Genomic DNA, 21,618 nt, shown 5'->3' on the forward strand with positions numbered 1-21,618 from the left:
GAAATGGAAACAATTTATTGTAGAATAAATATACGCAATGTATAAAAGTATTCGTTAAGTTGGATATTGTTCAGAGTAAACTATCTTTTGCGTGGCAAATTCGAATTTCGCGCGTCGATCCGAGCGATGCCCGACCGGGCCGATGATGGCGTCAGTGTCGCCATCTGTGATTGGTTCGTGGTACCAACGGAGAGGAGAAACCTTGGCGAAAAGTATTGAATCGGTGACGTCACAAAAGACATATCAGTGGAAGGAGTAGACGGGATTGTGGAGGAGCATGTTGAAAAATGTCCGATTACTTTAATTTATCGTGGTGCGGCGTGAATAGTGGTAAACAGAGGGGCTTGTGTTGTTGATGCGCGTGCGAACAGTAGACCGGTGTCGGTACATGATTATCGTCGGGCCTCGAGGTATCACGTGGACGAAAAGGAAATCAGTTTCCGACTAGTCAGACACGCCGACCGAAATAACTTTGAAAAATAAAACTGTTGGACGGTGTTGTTTTGTTCCTGTAGGATTTGTCAAGACTGGCTTTCGCGGCACGGTAAGTGGCCGAGAAATAAAAGTTCCCTCGAATACCGTCACGTAGACAGCTGTTTCGACGCATTGTTCGGTCAGCCTAATTCCCGCTGAGTCGTGCACCTGTGAATTTGTGAGGTTAGGTTCGTTTATTCGTTCCTGGTGCGCCGATACACGCGAAAAACTTGTTTTGTGCGCAATGCCCCCCCAGTGAACGCCCATTTCTCGCGGTCTGCCTTGACAGAATTGCGGATTGATACGATCGATATTGTTAAGGGCCTTCCAAAGGCGAATTTTTCGAATGACATCACGCATATCACGTAACCGATGCTCGCTATCAACTGGTTCTCGACTATCAATTACAGTGCACATTTACAATTGCTTATCTTTTTTCCTGCGTCTTCCTCGTTCCTAGAAATAATAACATTTGTCCTACAAACAGGTTATCGAGACGGATCATTTGAGAGAACAAAGTTCTAAATTATACACGCAGGACTACTTATTTCTTAGGTGATATACCAACTCGTATTACGTCTTACAAACAGTTAACCAAATATCGTACAACCAGCTATTGATATTGTTAACATCTTCAGGTATTAGGTAATTATCCGAAATTATAATTTGAAACAGAATTATTTTCTTTTTTGCAAGCCTTTTAAATGCTTCAGAACGATTGAATTATCAGAAAATTAGTCGCGTTAAATTATATCAATCAATGTTCGAGTTTCATGAGTGACTGTTTAATTTTAAAATAAGAAAATGCTAAATGACAAGTTTTTCCCCTTGTGAAATTGGAACAAAGATAAAATTAAGTAAATGAACACAAAGCTGTCGTTTGATTAGTGGTTGGCATCCAGTGAGTTAAACAACTTAACCCAATATCGGTAATCATAATCGGTTTCATAGATTAGCTATTTGTGTTTCCATCTAGAACAGAATAATTTCTGCTAAACGAGTTACGTCAAACGATAAACGCAGAACTTCGCAACGCACAAGCATATCCTCGGTGCAATGAGCAAATCGCTGTTTACATCGTATCCAGAGAACCGGTTGAAATCGTTCAGAGAATTTGTTGCAAAAAAAAAAAGGGTGACAAAGGTGCTGCAACGAGGTATCGCCATTACGATACAACACGCTATACGTATTATACGATTCTAATTATCGTGCCAGCATGAATTTTTTTCTTAAACTAGTGTTTTAAAAGAAAGATACAGTCGTATCAAATTTTTCAAAAGATTAACAACATATTAACAATTCGATGAATTAAAAATAATAATTATTATTATGGTTTATATAGAAATAATTATCGCGCGAGTATTTCGATACGCCATACAAATTACAACACAGATCTAATTGCAAACGTCGTTCAATCCAAGATAATAAGCAACATTTACTATCCAACATTCGAACAAATTAATTTGCCTCGTTGCTAGTCTTACAGTGTAAAATTTCTATATTCTATCCATTTCTCCCCGTAGCAATAGATAACCGTGCATATATTATCAAAGTCACCTTGTATAATTACACATTAAGTTATTACATCGATATTAACTCCCAAAGTAGAGAATTTTAATTGCGAACAATAGCCCCGCGTAAACAGCGGAATGCCGTCGTATACGCGCCGCGAAAGAAGTAGTGCAACGAACTCGAATTTCCCGCAGAAATTTTATCGAGCACCCTATAGGTTGAGCGTTGCGCAGCAGTGAGGCATCGGCGCCGTCGGCAGCGGTGGCCTCTTGTAGTTTTTGCTACGCCCTCTTCGCATGAAAATTATTCTTCCCCGGCGTGCTGTAGTAGGGATCGTCGACCATTGGTTATCGAACGTTTGACTGACAGTTCGACTATCTCGTGTCAACTCCGCGATGAAAGGGGGAAAGAAAAACAGCTTCTGGCCCCCGTATTAACGCCCACCGACGATCCCGTGCCGTTCTTTAAACTTCACGTCTCTCTTTCCGCCTCGGTTTTGTTGCCCGTCACGACGCCGGTTTTAATACGCCGATGACTGACAGGTAGTAAACAAGTCCGCTCGCCCACGGGATACCATCTTCGTCATAATTAACTCTTTCTGTGCCAGCCCGGTATGTGTGCGCGTCAAACGTGTTTCTTGTGGCGAAATGTTTTCACCGACGTTTAACGGTGTTTCCTCCGATGTCTACATATACGTATATTAAACAGAGGGATGGGGAATATACATATATATATACACGATATCGAAAACGAAGTTACGATATATGTGAGTTACTTAATAATTTATATAATCGTTGTAAACGTGGGAGTAAACACGACATTTTTACGTGGTGTATGTTTGTTGAGACATATTTTTCCAATGTAAATACTTTTTAATTTCAATTTCTGATTTTAGTGGTATCTATTAGTAAAACGCGATGGCAATGTAACAGATTGAGATGTTGAAAGTGAGAAACTGTGAAATAAGCTTGTGCAAACGTTTGACCGCCGATATGTACTTAGCGGAATTTAAGTACTCTCTTACGTCCGAAAATGATCACCCGAGTCCTAAGCGGCTCCTGTATCTCTGGCACTTAAAGGGTTAAAGATTTGTTTCTCCTCTTATTTACGCTCGTAAAGACATGTTTCACTGCTTCTCTATTATTACTTTGTTTTATCGGTATGAGACGCTATGCTTTAAAATGCTCGATCTTTCTTTGCAGAATTTTATGTTCATTACAAATAGATTGTACAACTTTTACGAAACGATTTACACTTAAATCAATATTAAAATCTTTCAGGTTAGACTATTCGCTTAGAGAAGAATAAAATAAAAGAATACGAAATATTTTTCATCGTTTGGTTATACAATTTTGATATATCGAACCAAATAAATTTCGTTAATGAATCGATACGTCATTTCGCGGTCCTCTAAGTTAAATCGTTATCATTTGTCTGTTCAATTCCACACTTACTTTTGTAATTCCACGCTTTTTTTGTAGCTCGAATGCCGCAGTAACTATTACGTCGATGCAAAAAGATCGACGTGTTAAACGTGTTATGCCTGCAAATCACATTGCAAAGTGCATGCACGTCATTACGTAGTTTCCGTCAATCCATTTCATTTGAATTAATATCTGTTTCATTTTCGTAATGTGTACACACACGACACGTGGCCGCAAGAGCGGTTTAGACCCCTGTGTAATTTTTTTCTTTTAGTTTATGCAAACCTTTTTTCTAATCTTTTGCATTCGTTTCGTACATTCGTTATATTTCATTTTTTACATTAGTTTCGAGAAAAGGTTTTTGTTTAAAATAAATTATATTCAAAGTGTAAAATAACTTATCATCTCTAAGAAATTATCTCAGAATAGTGGGCAAGAAGATTGTAAATATTGCATGTAATTAGTTCAGTTAATTCATCGACAAACACGCAGAATCTCATTAATTAACTCGAATGGATAAAGATGAAAAAGTATTTTGAAACGTATGACACTATAAAATAAAAACTCGTTGAGTGACGGCATGATTACGCAAGATCCAACAATGAAAAACACTCTGTCGATTAGAATACTTCGGTGGGCATCATCAATTCCTCGAAATATTTATTAATTTCTTTTTCTCTTCCTTTCATTTTTTGCCCGCAGTTCCTCTCATTTGCTTGTTAGAGCGTACGCGTCGCTTTTCTGTCTGGTAACAGCTGCGTTCAAATACCATCGAGCACCCAAGAATTCGAAAGCGATGCAACGCGTCGTTTGAGGGAGTAAAATGAAGAAGAGAGGCGTTACCCTTCTCGCGTTCGCAACAGCAATGCGGAAGATGAGAAAAGAAACCGACGAGAATGACCGAACTCCTTTAACATTCGGCATTAACTCGGAAACTGGAGCTTTAATCAACGAGTATCATCTAGCAGAAAAAGAATAAATCAACGAATGGTAAACAGTGTTTGGAGGCGCCAATAAAACAGACGTAAAATAAACATATTTTATTTAAACTTTTATCTATGAACAAAATTTGATTCAATTAAAAATGGTTTGATTTGATAACACTGCTGTTTGATTATCCAAGTATTTAATGGAAGTAATAATCTTCAGAAAGGATATAGGAAGAGGAAGTGAAGAAAGAGGGAAACACGGAGGAAGCTTTGATCCATAATTATTCTTATGAGAAGTAATAGGAAAGCAACGTAACAGTGTTTAAGTCTGCAATGCTCAACTATTGATGAACGATAAGGACGGTTGACGGAGCACAAGGTTATTATCGCTGAAGTATTTGAAAGCTAATGATATATAGCTGTGTCCGCTTCCCTGTAACTTAACGGGCAGATCTATGACCACAATAAGTAACATCGAAACCAATTTTAATTATATACCAAAAAGCTTAAAGAACTTTAATTTGATAAAGGTATTGCATATGCAATATAAACTTATACAAAATTTCATTGAAAAGAAAAAAGAGATACCTGTACACGTCTCAAAAAGTATACAAAGTATTTCGTACGATGTTTAATTTCAACGAATGAAATAGGAGGAACATCAGGAAGATGAAGAAACTTTGAGGAAGAAAGAAAAGGAAAAACAAATTTGAAACCGTTAAGATCGTTTCAACGTGTGGATGCGACAGCAGAAACGAGCTATACTGACCGTTCACCGTCAGCGATAATATTTTTAAATGAAAGCGGCGAGAAAGACGACGAGCACAATAAATATCGGGTTTAACGGAAAGACGCGGGCCAGGTGGAAGCACCACTTGCAAGTAATGGTACCTCTGTCCATCTCCTTTTTCTACCGCTTCTCCTGTCCGAGCGCCACCTTCTTTCTCTTCGCCACCTCGCGGCGTCCACTTTAATGCATGTAACTTTTTTTATTATATCGATACTTGATCTTATTCGTGTATTGTTTAGAGTTTAAGACTACTCGATTGCAAGAAGACTAAATAAAACTTTAATAGTATACTTCGATAAGAATAATTTCATTAGACATTTTGTGGATTTTCTGTTAAGAAGTAATCATCCTCTGTATCAGAAGATGTTCAAATAAAAAAAAAATTATAACTTAATGCATAATTATATCGTATGTATTAAATGCGAGCAACGTATCAAAAGTTAGTTTAAGTTATAAAACATTAGGTTACTCTAATGGATACAGTTTGGCTATTCCACAAATTTCCAATGTTCTCTTTTTCTTCCTTTTTTCGACAACTAGTCGTGTGTAGCTGCGGTTTTTCGGGTGTCGTCGCGTTGTCAGCTAGTGGTGTCGCAGCACTTTATTTATTCATACCGAGGGAACGTATATGGGGATTGGGGAAAATTCAAAGGGAACGTTCGGAATGGGAAGCAGAACTGGTGCCAGCAACAGTGCTGATGGTGTTGAGACCGTCTAACGATGACATTTAAATGCAGTGCCGCGCATCGTTTGGTTCTTCGTGCCACGACGATTCCCTCCTTCTTCGTCTCTTCCCTTTTACCTCATTCCCTGGCTCGTCTCTACTCGAAATACGCGAGGGTATTTTACAAATCTACGATATCTCTTTTTCTCTCTCTACCTTCCCTTCTTTAAACCACTTTATTTTCTAAATATCATTCTCACGGTATATATACATAATACTAGTAATTCCGTCTATAACGTTTGCTATTTCTTTTTTCTGTTACAGAGTATAGTTTTCTGAGAAGCGGTTGAACGATCGAGAGTTGTAAATCGTAGAAAACTTAAATATCAGAGGCCCTGGAGGACCTGGGCGACGATGGAAGCTGCCAGACAGGAATGATAGGTATCAGACATGAAAAATTGGATATTTATTAGTTTAATGCTGCTCTAATTTTCTTTTGCAAAGGATTGGGTTTAATTGGTAAATGATAAGTTCATTGTGTACACATAGAATGCAAGAGGGTAGCACCGCCGTGGCGCTAGCGATGGTGACTCCTGGCTATGATCAGGACCCTGCAAGTGGGGTTGCCGATTACACGACTCATCAGGATCAGGCTCAATTCGAGGCAGACAAGAGGGCTGTATACAAGCACCCCCTCTTCCCGTTACTCGCGTTACTCTTCGAAAGATGCGAGCAAGCTACTCAGAGCTCGGACAACTCAACGTCCGAAAGCTTCAACATGGACATACAGGCCTTCGTCCAACACCAAGAAAGAGACCGAAAACCTTTTCTGATCAATGACCCGGAAATTGACGGTTTAGTAAGTTCCTTTAACATTTGGCAATCATCGTCCGATAATTTTTCATGAAATCAACTCTCCAACTATGTATGTTATAAAAATATTATGTTATACTAGGGTCACTAGTATTTCGAAGAAAGTATCTTTTAGTTTTGATGATTTTATTATCGTACATTCCAATCGGAAAATATGTTCGAATCGGGATCGAGCCATTCCTCTCGTGAAACAAAGCAAATCAAAAAAAAAAAAAAAGGAACAAGAATAATGAGCGACGCTCGCGTGGCTCGCTATATGAAAAGAAAATCGTTCACTCGTTGACATTGTTTTGTGCCCTTGCCAACGCAGATGATCAAGGCGATACAGGTGCTGCGAATTCACCTACTCGAGTTGGAAAAGGTGCAAGACCTGTGCAAGGACTTTTGCAACAGGTACATCACGTGCCTGAAGGGGAAGATGCAGAGCGAGAATCTGCTGCGAAGCGATTACAGCCACCATGGACACGACATGGGTCCATCGAGTGGCAGCAACGGGAGCAGTCCTTTGCAGGTTAGATATTATTTTGAACGTTTCAAAGCGGCCTGACCTCTATCCCCCTTCACCTACGTAGTTATCCTATTTTTTAGTGACGCGCAAGAATCGCGAGTATTATCTTGAAACGCCTGTACGTGTTTCTCTTTTTCTCTGTCTTAATCTACTGTCCGAAAGGAGAGCGAGAAGATCTCATCGATGTAAACTTTCTTAATAATTTAACGCTTCTTTTGCACTTGGAAATAAATATTCAAATTAACACCTAAATGGAATTTTTATGCGTATCCATGTGTTAAAACTCCAAAATATCTCTCGAATTCGAATGGTACTTAAAATTTAGTTTTGACATACATTACGGTTTTGAAGAAAAAAATATCGAAATGACAAATTGAAGCAAATTTGATTGATAAGATAGATCTGGCCGTCTCCCTTCTAAATGGACATGTAGCTAAAAAAAAGAACTGTGCAGAAACAGTAACTATATCGAGTTATATTGTTAACATTATTGACTTATGGAGACATTGTATTGTAGTTAACAAATGGCAATGTAGATAGTTTATACTGGGCTATAGAGTACAAAGGATTTCTCTTCTCTTCTCTTCTTTTCTCTTCTCTTCATAGAAAACCCTTAAAATGTCGATCGATCGACTAATTCTCTCGAGTATGTTGACTTAAGTGTAACGTTTAGCTGTAGGAGACTTTTAAATACAGTAAGTAATTCTTAGTTCACAACATATCCTTTATTATTAGCTGATTAACGAATTCTTCGATGTGTATAGAAATGTCTAAACGTTGTCTAAATATACATCTTTTACTTAATGTTTAATGGTTAATGTATAAAAATTAACAGCATGTTGCCTAAAATCTTTATGGCGTGTAACGGGATCGGCTTAATTGAGGATGAATTTCAAAGTTAATGAAAACCATTCTAATAGTAGATTTTAAATAGTGTACTTTTGAATGAGCCAATCAGTTCGAAGTGCATATTACTAAAAGAAAATGATATAATAAGATGAGTGATACTTGCGCGTCGCTCAAAATATTATAGAACCCCACCCCTGCTCTCTGACGGCTAGTTGCGACATATATTTCCCAGGTGCTGTCTTCTACAGGCAATGATGTTGAGTCGGGAGCTAACGGATTCAGAGTGAGCAGAGGCGACACCCTGTCGGAGAACGGTGGTGCGAGTCAGATGGCTACGCAAGAGGAAACCGGTAACGACAGGCCGCCGTCCGTGCGATCATCTTCCACCGCTCAGCGCTCCAACAGATCCTCCAGCCAGGACCATGACGATCCTCTGTCACCTTCGACGGTGCACGGGAGTACACCCCTCTCGCAGATTGGGGCTCATTCTTGTGCGCCAGTCAACGATATGTATCTTGGTCAAGGTAAATTTTTTGCTATTCAATTCTTTAGCTGATAAGTATAAATGATTGTAAAAATTTCTATTTCGACCATCCTTTTTTTAATCGTTTTTTTTTCTTTTCTCAGTGTCTGGAATTATTCATAACCCTTGATCAGTCAGGTGAAATCAAAGCGTGAAAGCTTTCGTTAGCATTTAAGTGTTTATGTTGTTTCAATTATTCAGTGGTAGCGCACTTTGAATAAAATTTCACTTCACTGTTTGAGGGTTGCAATCGTAAACGCCAATGATTCCAGTACAGCCAGTTCAATGATCGCTTTCGACTTTGAATATTTTTGTGGCTATTGCAACAGAGTTAGAAAATTAAAGATTAGATATTGATTAAAACGTAAGCATTGTGAACTTACGTTTGTAGATTATATGGACGATGTGAATATCGGCGACAGAATATATTTAGAAGAAGCTGGCTATTGGGGCCTTCTTGCCTTACAACAGCGTGAAAATGAATACGTCGATGTCGGGGATGCGAATGACGAAAAATATTTTGGTTAGACGAACATGGCACTTTCTTACCAATGACTAATGTTTTCATTTAAACATTAATTACTAATTAAATATGTGAATTTACGCTAATTGTTTAAAAAAGCAAAATGTTCAAACGTATACACATAAACACACATACATACACAAATATGTCAATTTTGCATGAGATGTGTCTTTAAACTAGTGGCAATAAATATATCGTGTTTATTATGTCTAGATATTACTGTGGCGGGATCCCCTTCACCTGCGCCAAGCGAAGATGAGGACGAAGGATGTGGCACTGGCACTGCTACTTCCAATCACAGTAGTGGTCACGGAGGTAGTCATAGTAGCATTAAGAAAGGAAGACAAAAGCGGGGTGTCTTACCTAAACAAGCAACGAGTATTATGCGAACTTGGCTATTCGAACATCTAGTTGTAAGTATAATAGTTATGCAACCACGTGCTACGCCAAGCATGTGCAAGCATCGCGTGTATGCCGACAAACGTTTTTATTTAACGCGCTGGATGGAAGTAGCTGTTCCACTTCGTGATTTTATTTCCGCATTGTTCTAATAATCCTAATAGAGTTCTACTATTTTATCTTTAGCATCCATACCCCACGGAGGATGAGAAACGTCAAATCGCGAGTCAAACGAACTTAACGTTGCTGCAAGTAAATAACTGGTTCATCAATGCTCGTCGACGAATCCTCCAGCCGATGCTGGACGGTGCTGGGGCGGATCCTGTACAACGTGCTGGCAAACGTCATAAAGTGTCCAAGCACGTGGTGCAGCAACAACAGGTGCAACAACAGCAAGCCGGCGGATGGCAATCCGAAGAATCTGGGAGCGATTCAGGCTCCAGCGACGGTGAGGGAGGTGCCGATAGATCGAAAGACGGTAACGATAGCGACGATGATGATCTTCACTGACCTCTGTCGATCACCGAAACGTCAACCTCTTTACGGTACCTTCAAATCCAGTTGCTCATTACAGTATTAAGGTATTCGAGAATAGATTTCGCTTTAACTGTCAAATACGTAATTATTCTCGCAAAAATCCGAGAGTATTTTATCGGTCGAGGTTATCACGCTCTCTTATCGGATCCAACAGTTCTCATCTTCTTCGCTATTTACGAAGCATTCTAATGTTTTTTCGTTTCTTATTTTTCCTCTTCAACGTCGTTAGTCGGTGACTATGGTCCGAGGAAGATCGAGATATCGTATCGGACAAAAATTCTGTGTAATTTGATTACAAAACGTGCATCCTTCTTTCTATTCTTCGTAAAAGTAGTTTGATCACGGTGAGACAAAGACTTTCATTTATTATGTCGAAAGAACTTTGGATAAAATGAAGCTTCTTTTGGAATTGTTATATTTTTTTCCTTTATCAATTTCGTTGACTCGTTGATAAGCAAGCTATGTTGAAGCAGTTTTACTTTCTCTTCGAAATGATTGGTTTGTCTCTTGCAATTGTTCCTCCCTCAGCGATTGTTAATTTGCATGTGTGATTCAGCGAGGCGTACGAAGGTGCTACGGGCGTAGCGTAAGCTGTTGTTTATATCATCTGTTGAACTACAATTTCACACAACGTTCTTCACATTTGTCGTGCATCGTTTAGTTGTTTAGGAGCGTAGCTCGAATATCGATAACTGATTTTTAGGCGGAAATTATATTTTGAGAAAGACTTGAGTATTCATACGACGTGAGATCTTTACGTGTAACGTGTACACTTTTTTCTACGATATGAACTACGCACGAAAGTTTCACTCGTTTATCGATACGATTAAACGAAAAAGTTACAATTAAGGCGACAGACAAGAAAATCAGTGTTACTGTTTATATATTTTTATATCGAAACTTCATTTCCCCTTCAAGATCCGTTTTCCCTGGCTTTGAAACAACGTAAGAACGTCTTTCAATTGTTCGGCAACAATAAAGGTAAAAAGAACAAAGAGCAGTGCATGATTAGAAATGGTAATTTGTTCGAAGTAAGGAAAATGTCGAAATCTTTATTAATAAGCTATATCGTTTTATTTTCAGACATTCTGAAATGTGTATTCAGGTTACAGATATACTTAACAGTATTTAAGGTAAAAACGAATATCAACGTTTAACCATTTGCTTGGTTCCGACCAGTCTGGCATAGCTAACTCGATTCTTGAATAGTTTTAACATGAAAAGAAAAGGGACATTTGTGTAAAGAGGATAACTTAGTACTTTCTATAGCGTTAATCGAAATCGTCCAAACGAGACTATGTATAATATAAGAATCTTAGTGACGACATGAACAGACCGTCGTTTTCAACCCTTCCTACTTAAAAATAAGCTATGACGATATTGTGTGCTACTACGTGTAACAGAGACGAGATACGTTTTTGCGGTCGACCGACAACCATCGACGTATTTGGTTTCTAACATAAAAGGAATCATGCGTAGAAATGATGGATTTTAAAGAAAGATGATTGCGATCGATCAAGAAGACAGCAACTATCTCGGTCTTGTAACTCTTCGTGCCATTAAAGAGCGTGGTAACTTCCGCGTTTAGTCTTTGTTCAGCTCTGCAGTGTCGTGACATAGCGAAGTGCTATCCCTCCAAGATAATAATAATATTAATAATAATAACAACAATAATATTATTAATAATAATACTATTACGATAACAACAACAACAATGATAATATAATACTACTTTAAATATATGATGATTATATTTTTAAACTCTAAGTGTCGTCTTTAAAAAGAAAAAGAAAAATGCGCGTACCGCGGTTGAACGAACGCGGTACTGCTGTACATATACTAAATACACAAGAACTGCTAGAAATAAAACGGAATAATGTTAGTGTGATTATTCGCGGGAAAAAAAGAAGAGGGAAATGAGATTTAAGAAGAAAAGGGAAATTAATAATATCTTTCTTGTATCTGAAGTATAACGGAAAGAGAGAAGAGTCTAAGGCTCGACGACAAGCACACATGCCATCTTAGAAGTATAAGTGTTCATACATTCGCTGTCTGCATATGATCGGTTGCGTTTTACTGAAAATGTCATCCACATCGCATGTAGCTAAGTCATTTAGCGCGATATCATTTATATCAGCGAAAACGTATAGAAGACGAACTTTTAGTTCCCTTTATGAATAATAGAGACGTTTGAAATTTTCACGACAGCTATAATCGTGTACATACGATGCTCTTCCCGTATACTTGTCTTGAATCGTTTTTCCAATTATTTCCAAGCGTTCCGTCCATCGCATTTTCGATAACGTCGGAAGACTTTCCTGAAATATTCTTACTGCCTTTGAAACGCGATTATAGAGAAACCAGCATTCTTTTAAACGACCATGCAAAAGTAGAAATGAGATCGCTTATATTAGCCCTCCTTGTATCGTATCAAACAATTTCTCGCTTTTGCGATGCTTTGAAATATTTGCAGCTCTCCACGTGTTTTGAGAATACTTTTGAGAATAACGTTGTCCTGTTTTGCAGATAGTTTAATTACTTTATGCTGTAAAACTCAACACTGATCATTATTGTACTCTACTTTTGACATCGTTAATTAGTTATCTCTTATCGATTAGTTAGTTATGCTGCGATTGGATGTCTGTTTGCAAAGCACCATCGAGATCCACAAGATAAAGAAAAAATTTATTCACTTGCAACGAGTTCCATAGAATTTTTTTAATAGAAGATATACCGGTGTCCAGTGATTCCTCGTGCGCAACACTGTACCAATTTCTCTGCATAGTTTTCAAATGCAATCGCAAAGAAATTTATTATCCGTGATGGCACGATTAACGAATAAATGTTATTCCGTTGATTGAGATGCGCGGAGAATAGTCTGTAACAAGTTTTTAGTCATTGATCTTGTATTAAAAGAACGCTACATATAAAGCGAAAAGGTTAACGCGTTCACTGTCCAGACATTTAGCGTAATTTCCACTTTCTGCAAAGTAATACTCGCCTACACTTTACTTCTCCTTTCGCTTATGTTTATACCTATCGTAACCATTTCTGTCCTTTTATTTTTTTACATTGATCCTTCGTCCTGCATCATATTCTTGCGATTGTAAAGACACTGACAGTACTTGTGCATGAAATTTAACGCCTGAATATAATGGGCAAATGTGTAACCGTGCATCACGTATGATGCACGGGACAGTGAACGCGTTGCGTCTGATAATTAGATGTACAATTAGAAGAAAGAAACAAGTGAAAGGTGCGGTCGATCCTTAACACGTTGCGGACTAAAAATTTGTAATCCTTATTGTGGGATAAAGTTTGTGATTGAACAACTATCGTCTTAATTTATACATCAACAATTGTTCATCGACAGTCAATTCTTTGTTTTCTTAGATTGAAAGAAATAAGATGAGACACTTCTGTAGTCTGTAATGTGTTAACAGATGCGTGTGTAGAAGAACATACGAACTGCACGTGTAAGAAAGAAGTTGAAAGCCATTTAATTAGACCAGATTTACACCGCTGTCGACTAATATCCTATTTTACTTCCGGTATATAATCGATGTACATACATAGCCGACAACAGGCACAGGGTGCTTCCATTAGTGGCTTACAAGCTTTTTCCGAGCATTATTCAAGGCAAACCGATTTCTATTTCAACCAGCTGGCCAACGTTATCGTATTCGTGGCTGCTGGAAACTGTTAAGAGAAACTCTAGACGAGTGAAGCAAATCGATCGAGGCTTAGTAAAACGGTATCATCAGTTGAAGACAGCTTTTAATTACAGTATAGCTCCATATATGGTGTAGTGATGTAAGTGAAACTATAATTCGAACGATCGTGGATGTACGGGTGGTAAAGTAAACGAGTACGTAAATGCTGTTTAACGCTGTTTTCTACATTATTTTTTAGCTCGAACGAGAACAATAATTGAGCCACTCAGGAGCCAAACCGAACAGTCAACACTTCTGCTGTGCGAAATTCCTAAACTTAATATCACCGGTCACGAGTCGGCGCATAACTTTGCAGAAAGTAAACGTTTAATTCTTGCGGGATCGACTGCGGTTCAGGTGCCTGAGTGACACACGATTAATAAAAAGAACGGTCCACGATCGCTCGTACCGATTAGGTCGACGCTGTTTACAACTACCAGCAATAAAATGCGCACTTCCCATAAAAGGATATGTATAGTACTAAGAACCGTCGCCTCCGTATCACGTCAATCACCTGGTACGGGACTATACTGTACACCTTCGATTAAGTATAATTACAAAGTAATAATAGGCTAAGAGGTAGGTTTTAAGGCTGAACCACGTATACGTATGTGCTGCGGCACCAGACGACTGTGATAACTCGGTGGGCGGTGCCCAGCCTCCTACTTCATACTTGTATACTGAAAATTATGAAATACTTGAAAAGAAAAAATGAAAAAAAAGGCAAAAAACAGACACACGCGTACACGTAACACACGCGATCACCAGATACCAGAAACAGACACACAAGTAGAACATTTACCAGAGGGGTTTGAGCGTATGTTGGAGCTTGCATTGAAAGAACTTGAACGTTGAGTCTGTAGGCTGGCCTGAAATATCTTTATCGTATATGTTTGCTTCAACAGTGACTCGAGTTATATTTGGAATAAAATAAAGATGAATATTTTGGGCATTTTGTTGTTTGTCGGATGAAGAAGGAATGAAAATACAAATATCTACATTGGCTGATAGTAGGGAATTATAGATAAACTGTAATTGTATCGTACAGACGTATACACGAAAAAATGTTTACTTTAAATGACAATGTTTAAAGAGAAATATACAAAGCAGAAATGTAAAAAATTCAAATCACTGAAGCATGTGAACATTTTGATCGTTTCAGGTGCGTGAGGATGGACCTTTGAATAAATCTCTAACGTTGCATTAGTGATTGAAGTGCAAGCTCTAAGATATTTAAGAAGATAGGAATGGACCAAAAAGTGAAATAATAAGAATTTTGATACAAGATTAAGTTCCGATGTTTTGACTGCCTGAGTTCGTTCAAACTGTTCGTTCATCTTCCATGCACGTTTTATGTAATTAATGTACTACAGATAATGCGTATTCCATGTTATATTTTGCATATCGTTGGTTTTTCTTATTGCAACGTAATGATTTTTAAAAGAATATTCTATGATAAAGTTTTAAAATCTTCCACGTTGTCTACAATTCATTATTACATAAAATTGAATAAATTTAGTCGATATACCGTAATTGCTACACAAGGAAAAACTGTGTAAGTCACTTACGTTTTATCTATCTTTACTTTATCTTTATTCTATGGCAAAACAGTTTTTCTGAAATCTTAAGTTTTCCACTCTCTTTCTTTTATCTCCGTTACACTTGTTAACTTTTTATTCTGTGTAGCTATATTTACTTTACGTAATGTTAGATATTATTGTTCTACAAGTGTGAACTGTAAAGATATTAGATAAGGGCATATCTAGACAAATGTAATGCAACGTTCGACGCGAGAACGCTTCCAGACCAATGTAACACGGGATGCATGTAATGTCAGATTTCGTTGTCAGCATAAAGTCGTCATTTGACCGATTACCAGTAAGAACGCAATTACACAACCGTATGCGCATACTAACATTACATTACATGTTGTGCTAAACGTTGCGTTAGTAAGTCATTAATTATAATTCCACTGTGATTTTCGTAAGAAGCCAGCTGTGTCAGACATCGAAAGTTCAACCATGTAGAAAATTTGTTACGGGATGCTGATCTATCTGGGACATTGCCTAGTCCACTAAAATACTTGGCAAGAAGCAACACTGAATACGACTTTCAAGCATTTTGAACTACGTCGGACGTAGTGCGTTTATGTTTGTGCTGCACGTTGCGTGGTGCGTTGCATTATGCTCATCTGAACAGGTGCTAAAGAGCGTATTTTAGTTTATGCGTTTTATAGATATTTAAGAGATTTAAAAAAGAACTGATTCTGAACCTTTTTCATAAATGTTCAAATATACATTGATAAATGTTTACAATACCACAAATTACACCGCGAGCATACACTGTAATATGTAACTACAAGGACTTTCGAAGGTCCATTCCTAACTTAATCGAAATTTAAAGTCGTAAATTAAACGTATTACATACTTACGTACATAGTAAAGAAAAAGGAAGCATAAGTAAACAACTTGAATAATCCTCTCTCGTGTACATCAAGGTCCTGTTAAATAAGTTGTTTATTGATAATAAACGCCATCACGCTTGCATCACGTGTTTCTGATTCTTATTGTAATCTAATGATATTAATAGAGAACATTCAGCGAATCTTGATAATGAATGACTACGCGTTAGCTAATATAAGGGACTGAATTAATAACGTGTCATGATTTCTAGCGAAACAAGTTACTACTTACCAAATAGTAGAATGTGATTCACTTATTACAAGAGTTTGAATAATGTTCCAATAATTCCATTTACCATACAAAATATTTTATTATCGATAATAAGTTCCTGTAACTCGTACATTTAACAAGACACCAGTCAATTACGTCGCTCATCATACTTGTATACTTTTAAAAAAGTATGAAATTGCAAGTAATCACAGGCAATTATGTATAAAAAATTCTACTTCGCAATGAAAAATCAAAGAATTCATTGGACAGATAATATCCTTCTTTTTTATGAGATATTTACACTATTTGTAAAAATGCGTTCAAATTCATGTACATATAAATGTTTTCCTGCTAGAATTTTTCTATAATAGTTAATATCAGTCCTTTAGAAGAGAACTCTTTAATTTCTTCATTCGCTTCTTTTTAATTTTGTTGCAATTAACTGTTGCATCGAATAAACTGGATATTCCCTAAATTAGATAAAATTAACAATTAGAGAATAAATATATTCAAGAAAGATACTGTGAATATAAAGTAGTGAATATACAATCTTAAATAAATCGCTTTCTATTTGATTTTTACAATTTTCGCATTTTTTTTGTTTGTTTTCGGTTTTTTTTTTATTACAGGTAAAAAGTTTCTAACGTCCTTAGCATAATGAATGGCAAAAAGCTTGTCTATATTATTTATGTATAGTACATTATTATCGGGTTTAAGTATTTCGTACAATTAACTAACTATTTTTGGACACCGTGAACAAGGATCACATTGAACGAATTAAATATCCTGCGCTAGCAACAATTAATTCATTTTTCAATATAGAATAACTATAATACATAAACAGGGAAATGCGAAATTAACTGTTAAAAATTATTAGCTATTGTATCTTGATATCCATGTATCGTTCTGCCCTTCTTTTAAGTAAAATGTCCTATCTATCAATTTTTATTCTTTCGGAGTATTTTTGAATAATATAGAAAATAGTCGTAACTGTTCTATAGATAGTTTTGGACGTTCGTTGGAACATTTAAACCAAGATGACAAAAGTAATTAACCACCCGCTGAGATACAAATACACGTACGATGTTTGTAATACTAAATGTTCGCAGGGAAATGAGCATGGAATTAAATAAGTCGTTGAAAGTACTATATGGATTAATCATGCTAGCTGTAAATGTTACATGTAAATACGCATATAAATAAAATACGCACATTTAAACACTTTACGTACAAAAACTGGATCCTAACGAAAACAAGGATTCGATAAACTTTTCAATGCTCGTATACCCTGATTATCGCGCGATACAGGTGTAATACTCTCGTAAGTATCGAATTCTTATGGAATTTAAAAAATAAAATTCCACCTATTCAATTATGAATACACACAATGCACATTTATAAAAATGTATACGCTCGACATGTACAGGATCTATAATTACAAATGGGTAAAAACGAAAGGTGATTCTAGAGATCAAGGTAAAAAAGTCTCAAGTAGAATATTGTTACTCTTGATTTCAGCATCCCTTTCGCATATACTCACTTATAACCGTACAGTGTATATACACACTGTATATACAGATAGTAACAAAAGTCTGTACACACATGCATCACTAAAGTTTCAAGTATTTGAAAAAGAAAACGGCTACCGAAGTATGCAGACTTTTGTGGCTAACTGTATAATTACCAATAATATCAAAGACAAAGACGTGACAAGTCAAGCGAACGCTCGAATCGTTCTCATTATACTAACAACAGGTGCAAAAAGTTTGATTAAATAGTCAACGTAACGTCGCGATAACGTTGGAATAAAACGTCGGTGGCATCGGAATATATTTCAATATTGAGGTATAAAAAATTGTCCGAGGGCGTACCACACATGCATTCAAAGGATAGTTACTGGAACATCTTCATCTTCTCGATGATCCAACTTGGTCATTGATATGTGGTCCGCAGCGTATCCCTAGCAATTTGTTGTTCTCCTGAAACCAGTTCCGTTATTATGTTATATACGCCTTGTTGTGAAATTATTCTCTACCAAAATGGTCGAATTACCTTGAATTAAACAATATATCAGCTCGGGAATTTATGAACCATACGATAACGAACGACGCAACAGCTATTGAACTACCTAGGATCATAATGAATCGTTCTGCGGCTGCTGACGGTTTCAGGAACATTCTTACGCTTAATGTTTCCCATACAGATTCTGTCCATGTTGAGTACATGCCTGATTTCATATTGTACCCTATTTGTAAAGAGGAACAGGTTTAAATAATAGTCTATTGTGAAATACTTAGAAAAACCAACCGATTAACTTTCACAGAGTTGATCAGTTCGATTTCTAAGCAAATTCATTTTCTTTTCCCAATTAATATATATATATACCATCAATGATAAATGCTGGACTCATAGCTATGCTATAGTTCACAGTGGAATTAATACACAAGCCTGTATTGTTATAGCCAGCCATCCAAACGAGGTGCTTCTCATGACATGTTGCTTCTGTCATATTTTGAACTTCCTTTCTGGTCAGAAATGCAAGAAGTTGTCCAGTCAAAGTTGTTGCGGTGTTTAGCACTCTGTGTACACCAACGTATAATGGTAGAACTTGATTAATTAATTTGGTGCCTGGTGACGAAGCAGCGCGAAACAAATTGCATTTAGCACTTTCCATGTAACAGTACAACATCTCTGCAGTATGATTTTCAACGGATTCGAAAGAATCATTCAAAATTGAAGGAGGCTGTTTACCGGTAACATCTTCGTAAAGAATTCCGGCAACTCTGATTGCTGTGTTTGCCAATACAGCTGCAAGCCCATTTGAATCATTCCTATATAAAAGTAATATATTTCATGTAACAAAAAATGAAAACAAGTATAATAACTTATATAATAACTTCACACTTATTAGGTTGTAATATATGAATTATTGAGGGCGTACCTATTAAAATTAAGGCTTTTAGCGTCATCCAAAATTCCATTGTAATACTTGTTTTTAAACTGTTCGCGATGATTGCTTATAACAACGGCAGTTAAGTTTGACTTTTTTTTCAAAAAGCTCTGCACAGACGTAGGTGGAACACTGCCCTCCAAGACAGTTGCCTTCAATGCTTTTCCCAGTTTCTGTATCATTACGTTGTTTTTTCCATTGCTAGTATGAAGATATAATTCTCCTTCGCTCAGCTGACCAAATTCGATCACACTCTTAATGTCATCAAACTTCAAATTAACTCCACCTAATGCATTGAAATTACCTTTTTTCAAATCATAAATCAATCTACTAGATCCTATGTAATCGAAGGCTTCGCCATTTAATAAAGAGAAAACAACATTTGTTTCTGAAAAAAAAAGAAAAGCATAAGAAACAATTTAAAAATATCCTATACAGACGTACTTTCGGATTGTACGAAATATATCCTCGTACTTACTATTCAGCACAGTATCTTTAGCTAATATATTCAAACAATAGGCAGTGGCAAGTAGTGTTACCAAACCCGTGACTACGTTGCCTGCTCCTGGTGACATTCCATCGAATAACGAAGACGCGTCTAATCTAGCAATTACTAATGTTATGGAATTTTTATCTTTGTTTAGAGGAGCCAAGGGCCAATGTATGTTCCTATCCCCCAGAGGATCGCAAAACAGAGTAGGATGAAAGTTTAAATTAAAGTCACTACGTTTGATGCAAAATTCAGAGTTGACCGTGGCATACATGAACGACTTCATTTCTAAAGCGCACAAAGATCTGTACTGTTGATTTTCCAAATCGTGTGCATTATGTTTCGAGAAACATAGTTTTAGAGCTTCGATCAATGTTTGATTCTAAAAGAAAAAAATATCATAACTTATAAAAATGATAAATACCATAGATGCCAGCTAATCCTCTTCTAACAAAGGGGTTCAATGTTCAATAATCGGAGAAACCAAATTAAAACCAACCTCTGTGAAAAACATGGGGAATGGCCAATCTTCCATAAGTAAGGAGGACCCACTAGGATTCCAGGGTAAAGCATTGTTGCAACCTTTATACCCTGAATATCTGTTCGGGCAACTATCTTCAGGAGAATAAAAGTCAGGACGTGATTGACTAATATTATTGGCTAGTAGTACTCCATTAATATTATGCGTGTCCCACAAACGAAACAGTATTTCTCTGGTAAACATAGAGAACGTAAGAACTACTGTATAAGGCCCAGCTGTAGCGTTATGTTCCAACCATCTTATATCACTTTCATCTTCAATTACATGAACAACACCAACACTTCCAGATCTAAGTGCTATAACAAAAGTGTACATAATTGTAATTACGTCATCGTTACGAATAATTAATTCAAATACTTCAACTACAGGAGAAGCTGAAATAACTGTAAAAATAATTACTTAGTAGAAAGTTATGCATCGTCAGATAAAATTACATAATATAAAAGAAAGCAGAGAATGTAACATAATAAACTTACATGAACATCCAAACTGATGCGTTCCATTGTGTCTACGGAAACAACCAGCAACTCCATCGAAAGTCATGTAAATCATATCCTTTATCCTTTCCGCAGCCACTAAAATCAGCATTTTAATGTTGCTAAACTTTATTCTAACAGTTTTACGTATTTTATTCCCCGATTCGCATAATGAACAAAAATGGCTGTTCCTCAAGCAGATAAAAAAAATTTTCTAACCGATAGGTACAATTTCCTTTGAACTTGATTCTATTACAAAAACGAAATTCCACGTCGTCGTGTAAAAATTTTGCAAACCGATTCATACACTAAAAGATAACGCTCAGATTTATCAGTTATATTTTCAATGTAAAATTAAAGGGATTCTTTGTTTAAACTTCTCCACCATTGTCTTACCTAGATTTATAATAAGAAATATTAGAAGATATCCACAGCCTAAACATTTTGCCATTTTTCTCTTCGCGGTGGCACCTGTCAAAAATTTGTTTTATTTTTTTCCCCAACCGCCACCGTAAACTGCCTCTTTGTAAGGTTAGATGCGATGACACGAATGCATCGCGTGAATCAGGAAATAATTGAGCGTTTCATATTTCGCTTGACCACAGACGAGACGCGGGATAGACCTGTCATCTACTAGAAGTTCGTGTCTCACGAACTGAAATATCGATCGCGTAGAATAACCCAATCGCGGACGATAGGTTAGAATTCAAGAGGACCGCATCAACGTTTTCTAAATTCATGAAAGAAACGGGAACGAAATTAATATATCGT

At 36.8% G+C, this 21,618-nt stretch overlaps 2 protein-coding genes across 10 annotated transcripts; one reads left to right on the forward strand and one right to left on the reverse strand.

The window, feature by feature from the left end:
• The first annotated feature begins 232 nt into the window (after positions 1–232).
• Positions 233–15,192, forward strand: LOC143425605 (homeobox protein PKNOX2). Of its 9 annotated transcripts, XR_013102056.1 has the most exons (10): positions 234–544; positions 6,118–6,234; positions 6,343–6,652; positions 6,977–7,177; positions 8,256–8,547; positions 8,938–9,069; positions 9,283–9,482; positions 9,655–10,013; positions 10,924–10,986; positions 11,089–11,233. XR_013102056.1 is itself a non-coding variant. In XM_076898544.1 (9 exons), exons 3-8 carry the CDS (start codon positions 6,344–6,346, stop codon positions 9,976–9,978), a joined length of 1,458 nt encoding a protein of 485 aa, XP_076754659.1. In that variant the 5' UTR covers positions 233–544; positions 6,118–6,234; position 6,343; the 3' UTR covers positions 9,979–10,013; positions 14,881–15,192. The 9 variants fall into 9 exon arrangements, 7 of the variants coding, with proteins under 7 accessions (XP_076754659.1, XP_076754660.1, XP_076754661.1 ...); XM_076898544.1 differs by lacking the exons at positions 10,924–10,986; positions 11,089–11,233 and adding an exon at positions 14,881–15,192 and having other exon boundaries at positions 233–544; XM_076898545.1 differs by lacking the exon at positions 10,924–10,986 and having other exon boundaries at positions 233–544; positions 11,089–11,336.
• Positions 15,193–17,912: 2,720 nt separating this feature from the next.
• Nct (Nicastrin) lies at positions 17,913–21,475 on the reverse strand. Its single transcript, XM_076898536.1, has 8 exons — positions 21,244–21,475; positions 20,848–20,946; positions 20,330–20,667; positions 19,819–20,212; positions 19,332–19,728; positions 18,776–19,221; positions 18,443–18,635; positions 17,913–18,369 (listed from the first exon to the last, which is right to left on the reverse strand). Exons 1-8 carry the CDS (start codon positions 21,296–21,298, stop codon positions 18,351–18,353), a joined length of 1,941 nt encoding a protein of 646 aa, XP_076754651.1. The 5' UTR covers positions 21,299–21,475; the 3' UTR covers positions 17,913–18,350.
• Between the last annotated feature and the right edge of the window lie 143 nt (positions 21,476–21,618).

This window comes from Xylocopa sonorina, chromosome 7, assembly GCF_050948175.1.
Source record: "Xylocopa sonorina isolate GNS202 chromosome 7, iyXylSono1_principal, whole genome shotgun sequence".
Classification (NCBI taxonomy): Eukaryota; Metazoa; Arthropoda; class Insecta; order Hymenoptera; family Apidae; genus Xylocopa; species Xylocopa sonorina.

What these genes read in the sequence shown, in the direction of transcription:
- LOC143425605 (XM_076898544.1), top strand. Translation starts at nt 6,344, where the DNA reads ATGCAAGAGGGTAGCACCGCCGTGGCGCTAGCGATGGTGACTCCTGGC. An exon ending in GAATGACGAAAAATATTTTG is followed by an intron (nt 9,070 to 9,282) that starts GTTAGACGAACA and finishes TATTATGTCTAG; the next exon opens with ATATTACTGTGGCGGGATCC. An exon ending in GGCTATTCGAACATCTAGTT is followed by an intron (nt 9,483 to 9,654) that starts GTAAGTATAATA and finishes TTTTATCTTTAG; the next exon opens with CATCCATACCCCACGGAGGA.
- Nct (XM_076898536.1), bottom strand. Translation starts at nt 21,298, where the DNA reads ATGGCAAAATGTTTAGGCTGTGGATATCTTCTAATATTTCTTATTATA. An exon ending in ATTTCTTATTATAAATCTAG is followed by an intron (nt 20,947 to 21,243) that starts GTAAGACAATGG and finishes TGCTGATTTTAG; the next exon opens with TGGCTGCGGAAAGGATAAAG. An exon ending in GCATCAGTTTGGATGTTCAT is followed by an intron (nt 20,668 to 20,847) that starts GTAAGTTTATTA and finishes CTTTTGTTATAG; the next exon opens with CACTTAGATCTGGAAGTGTT.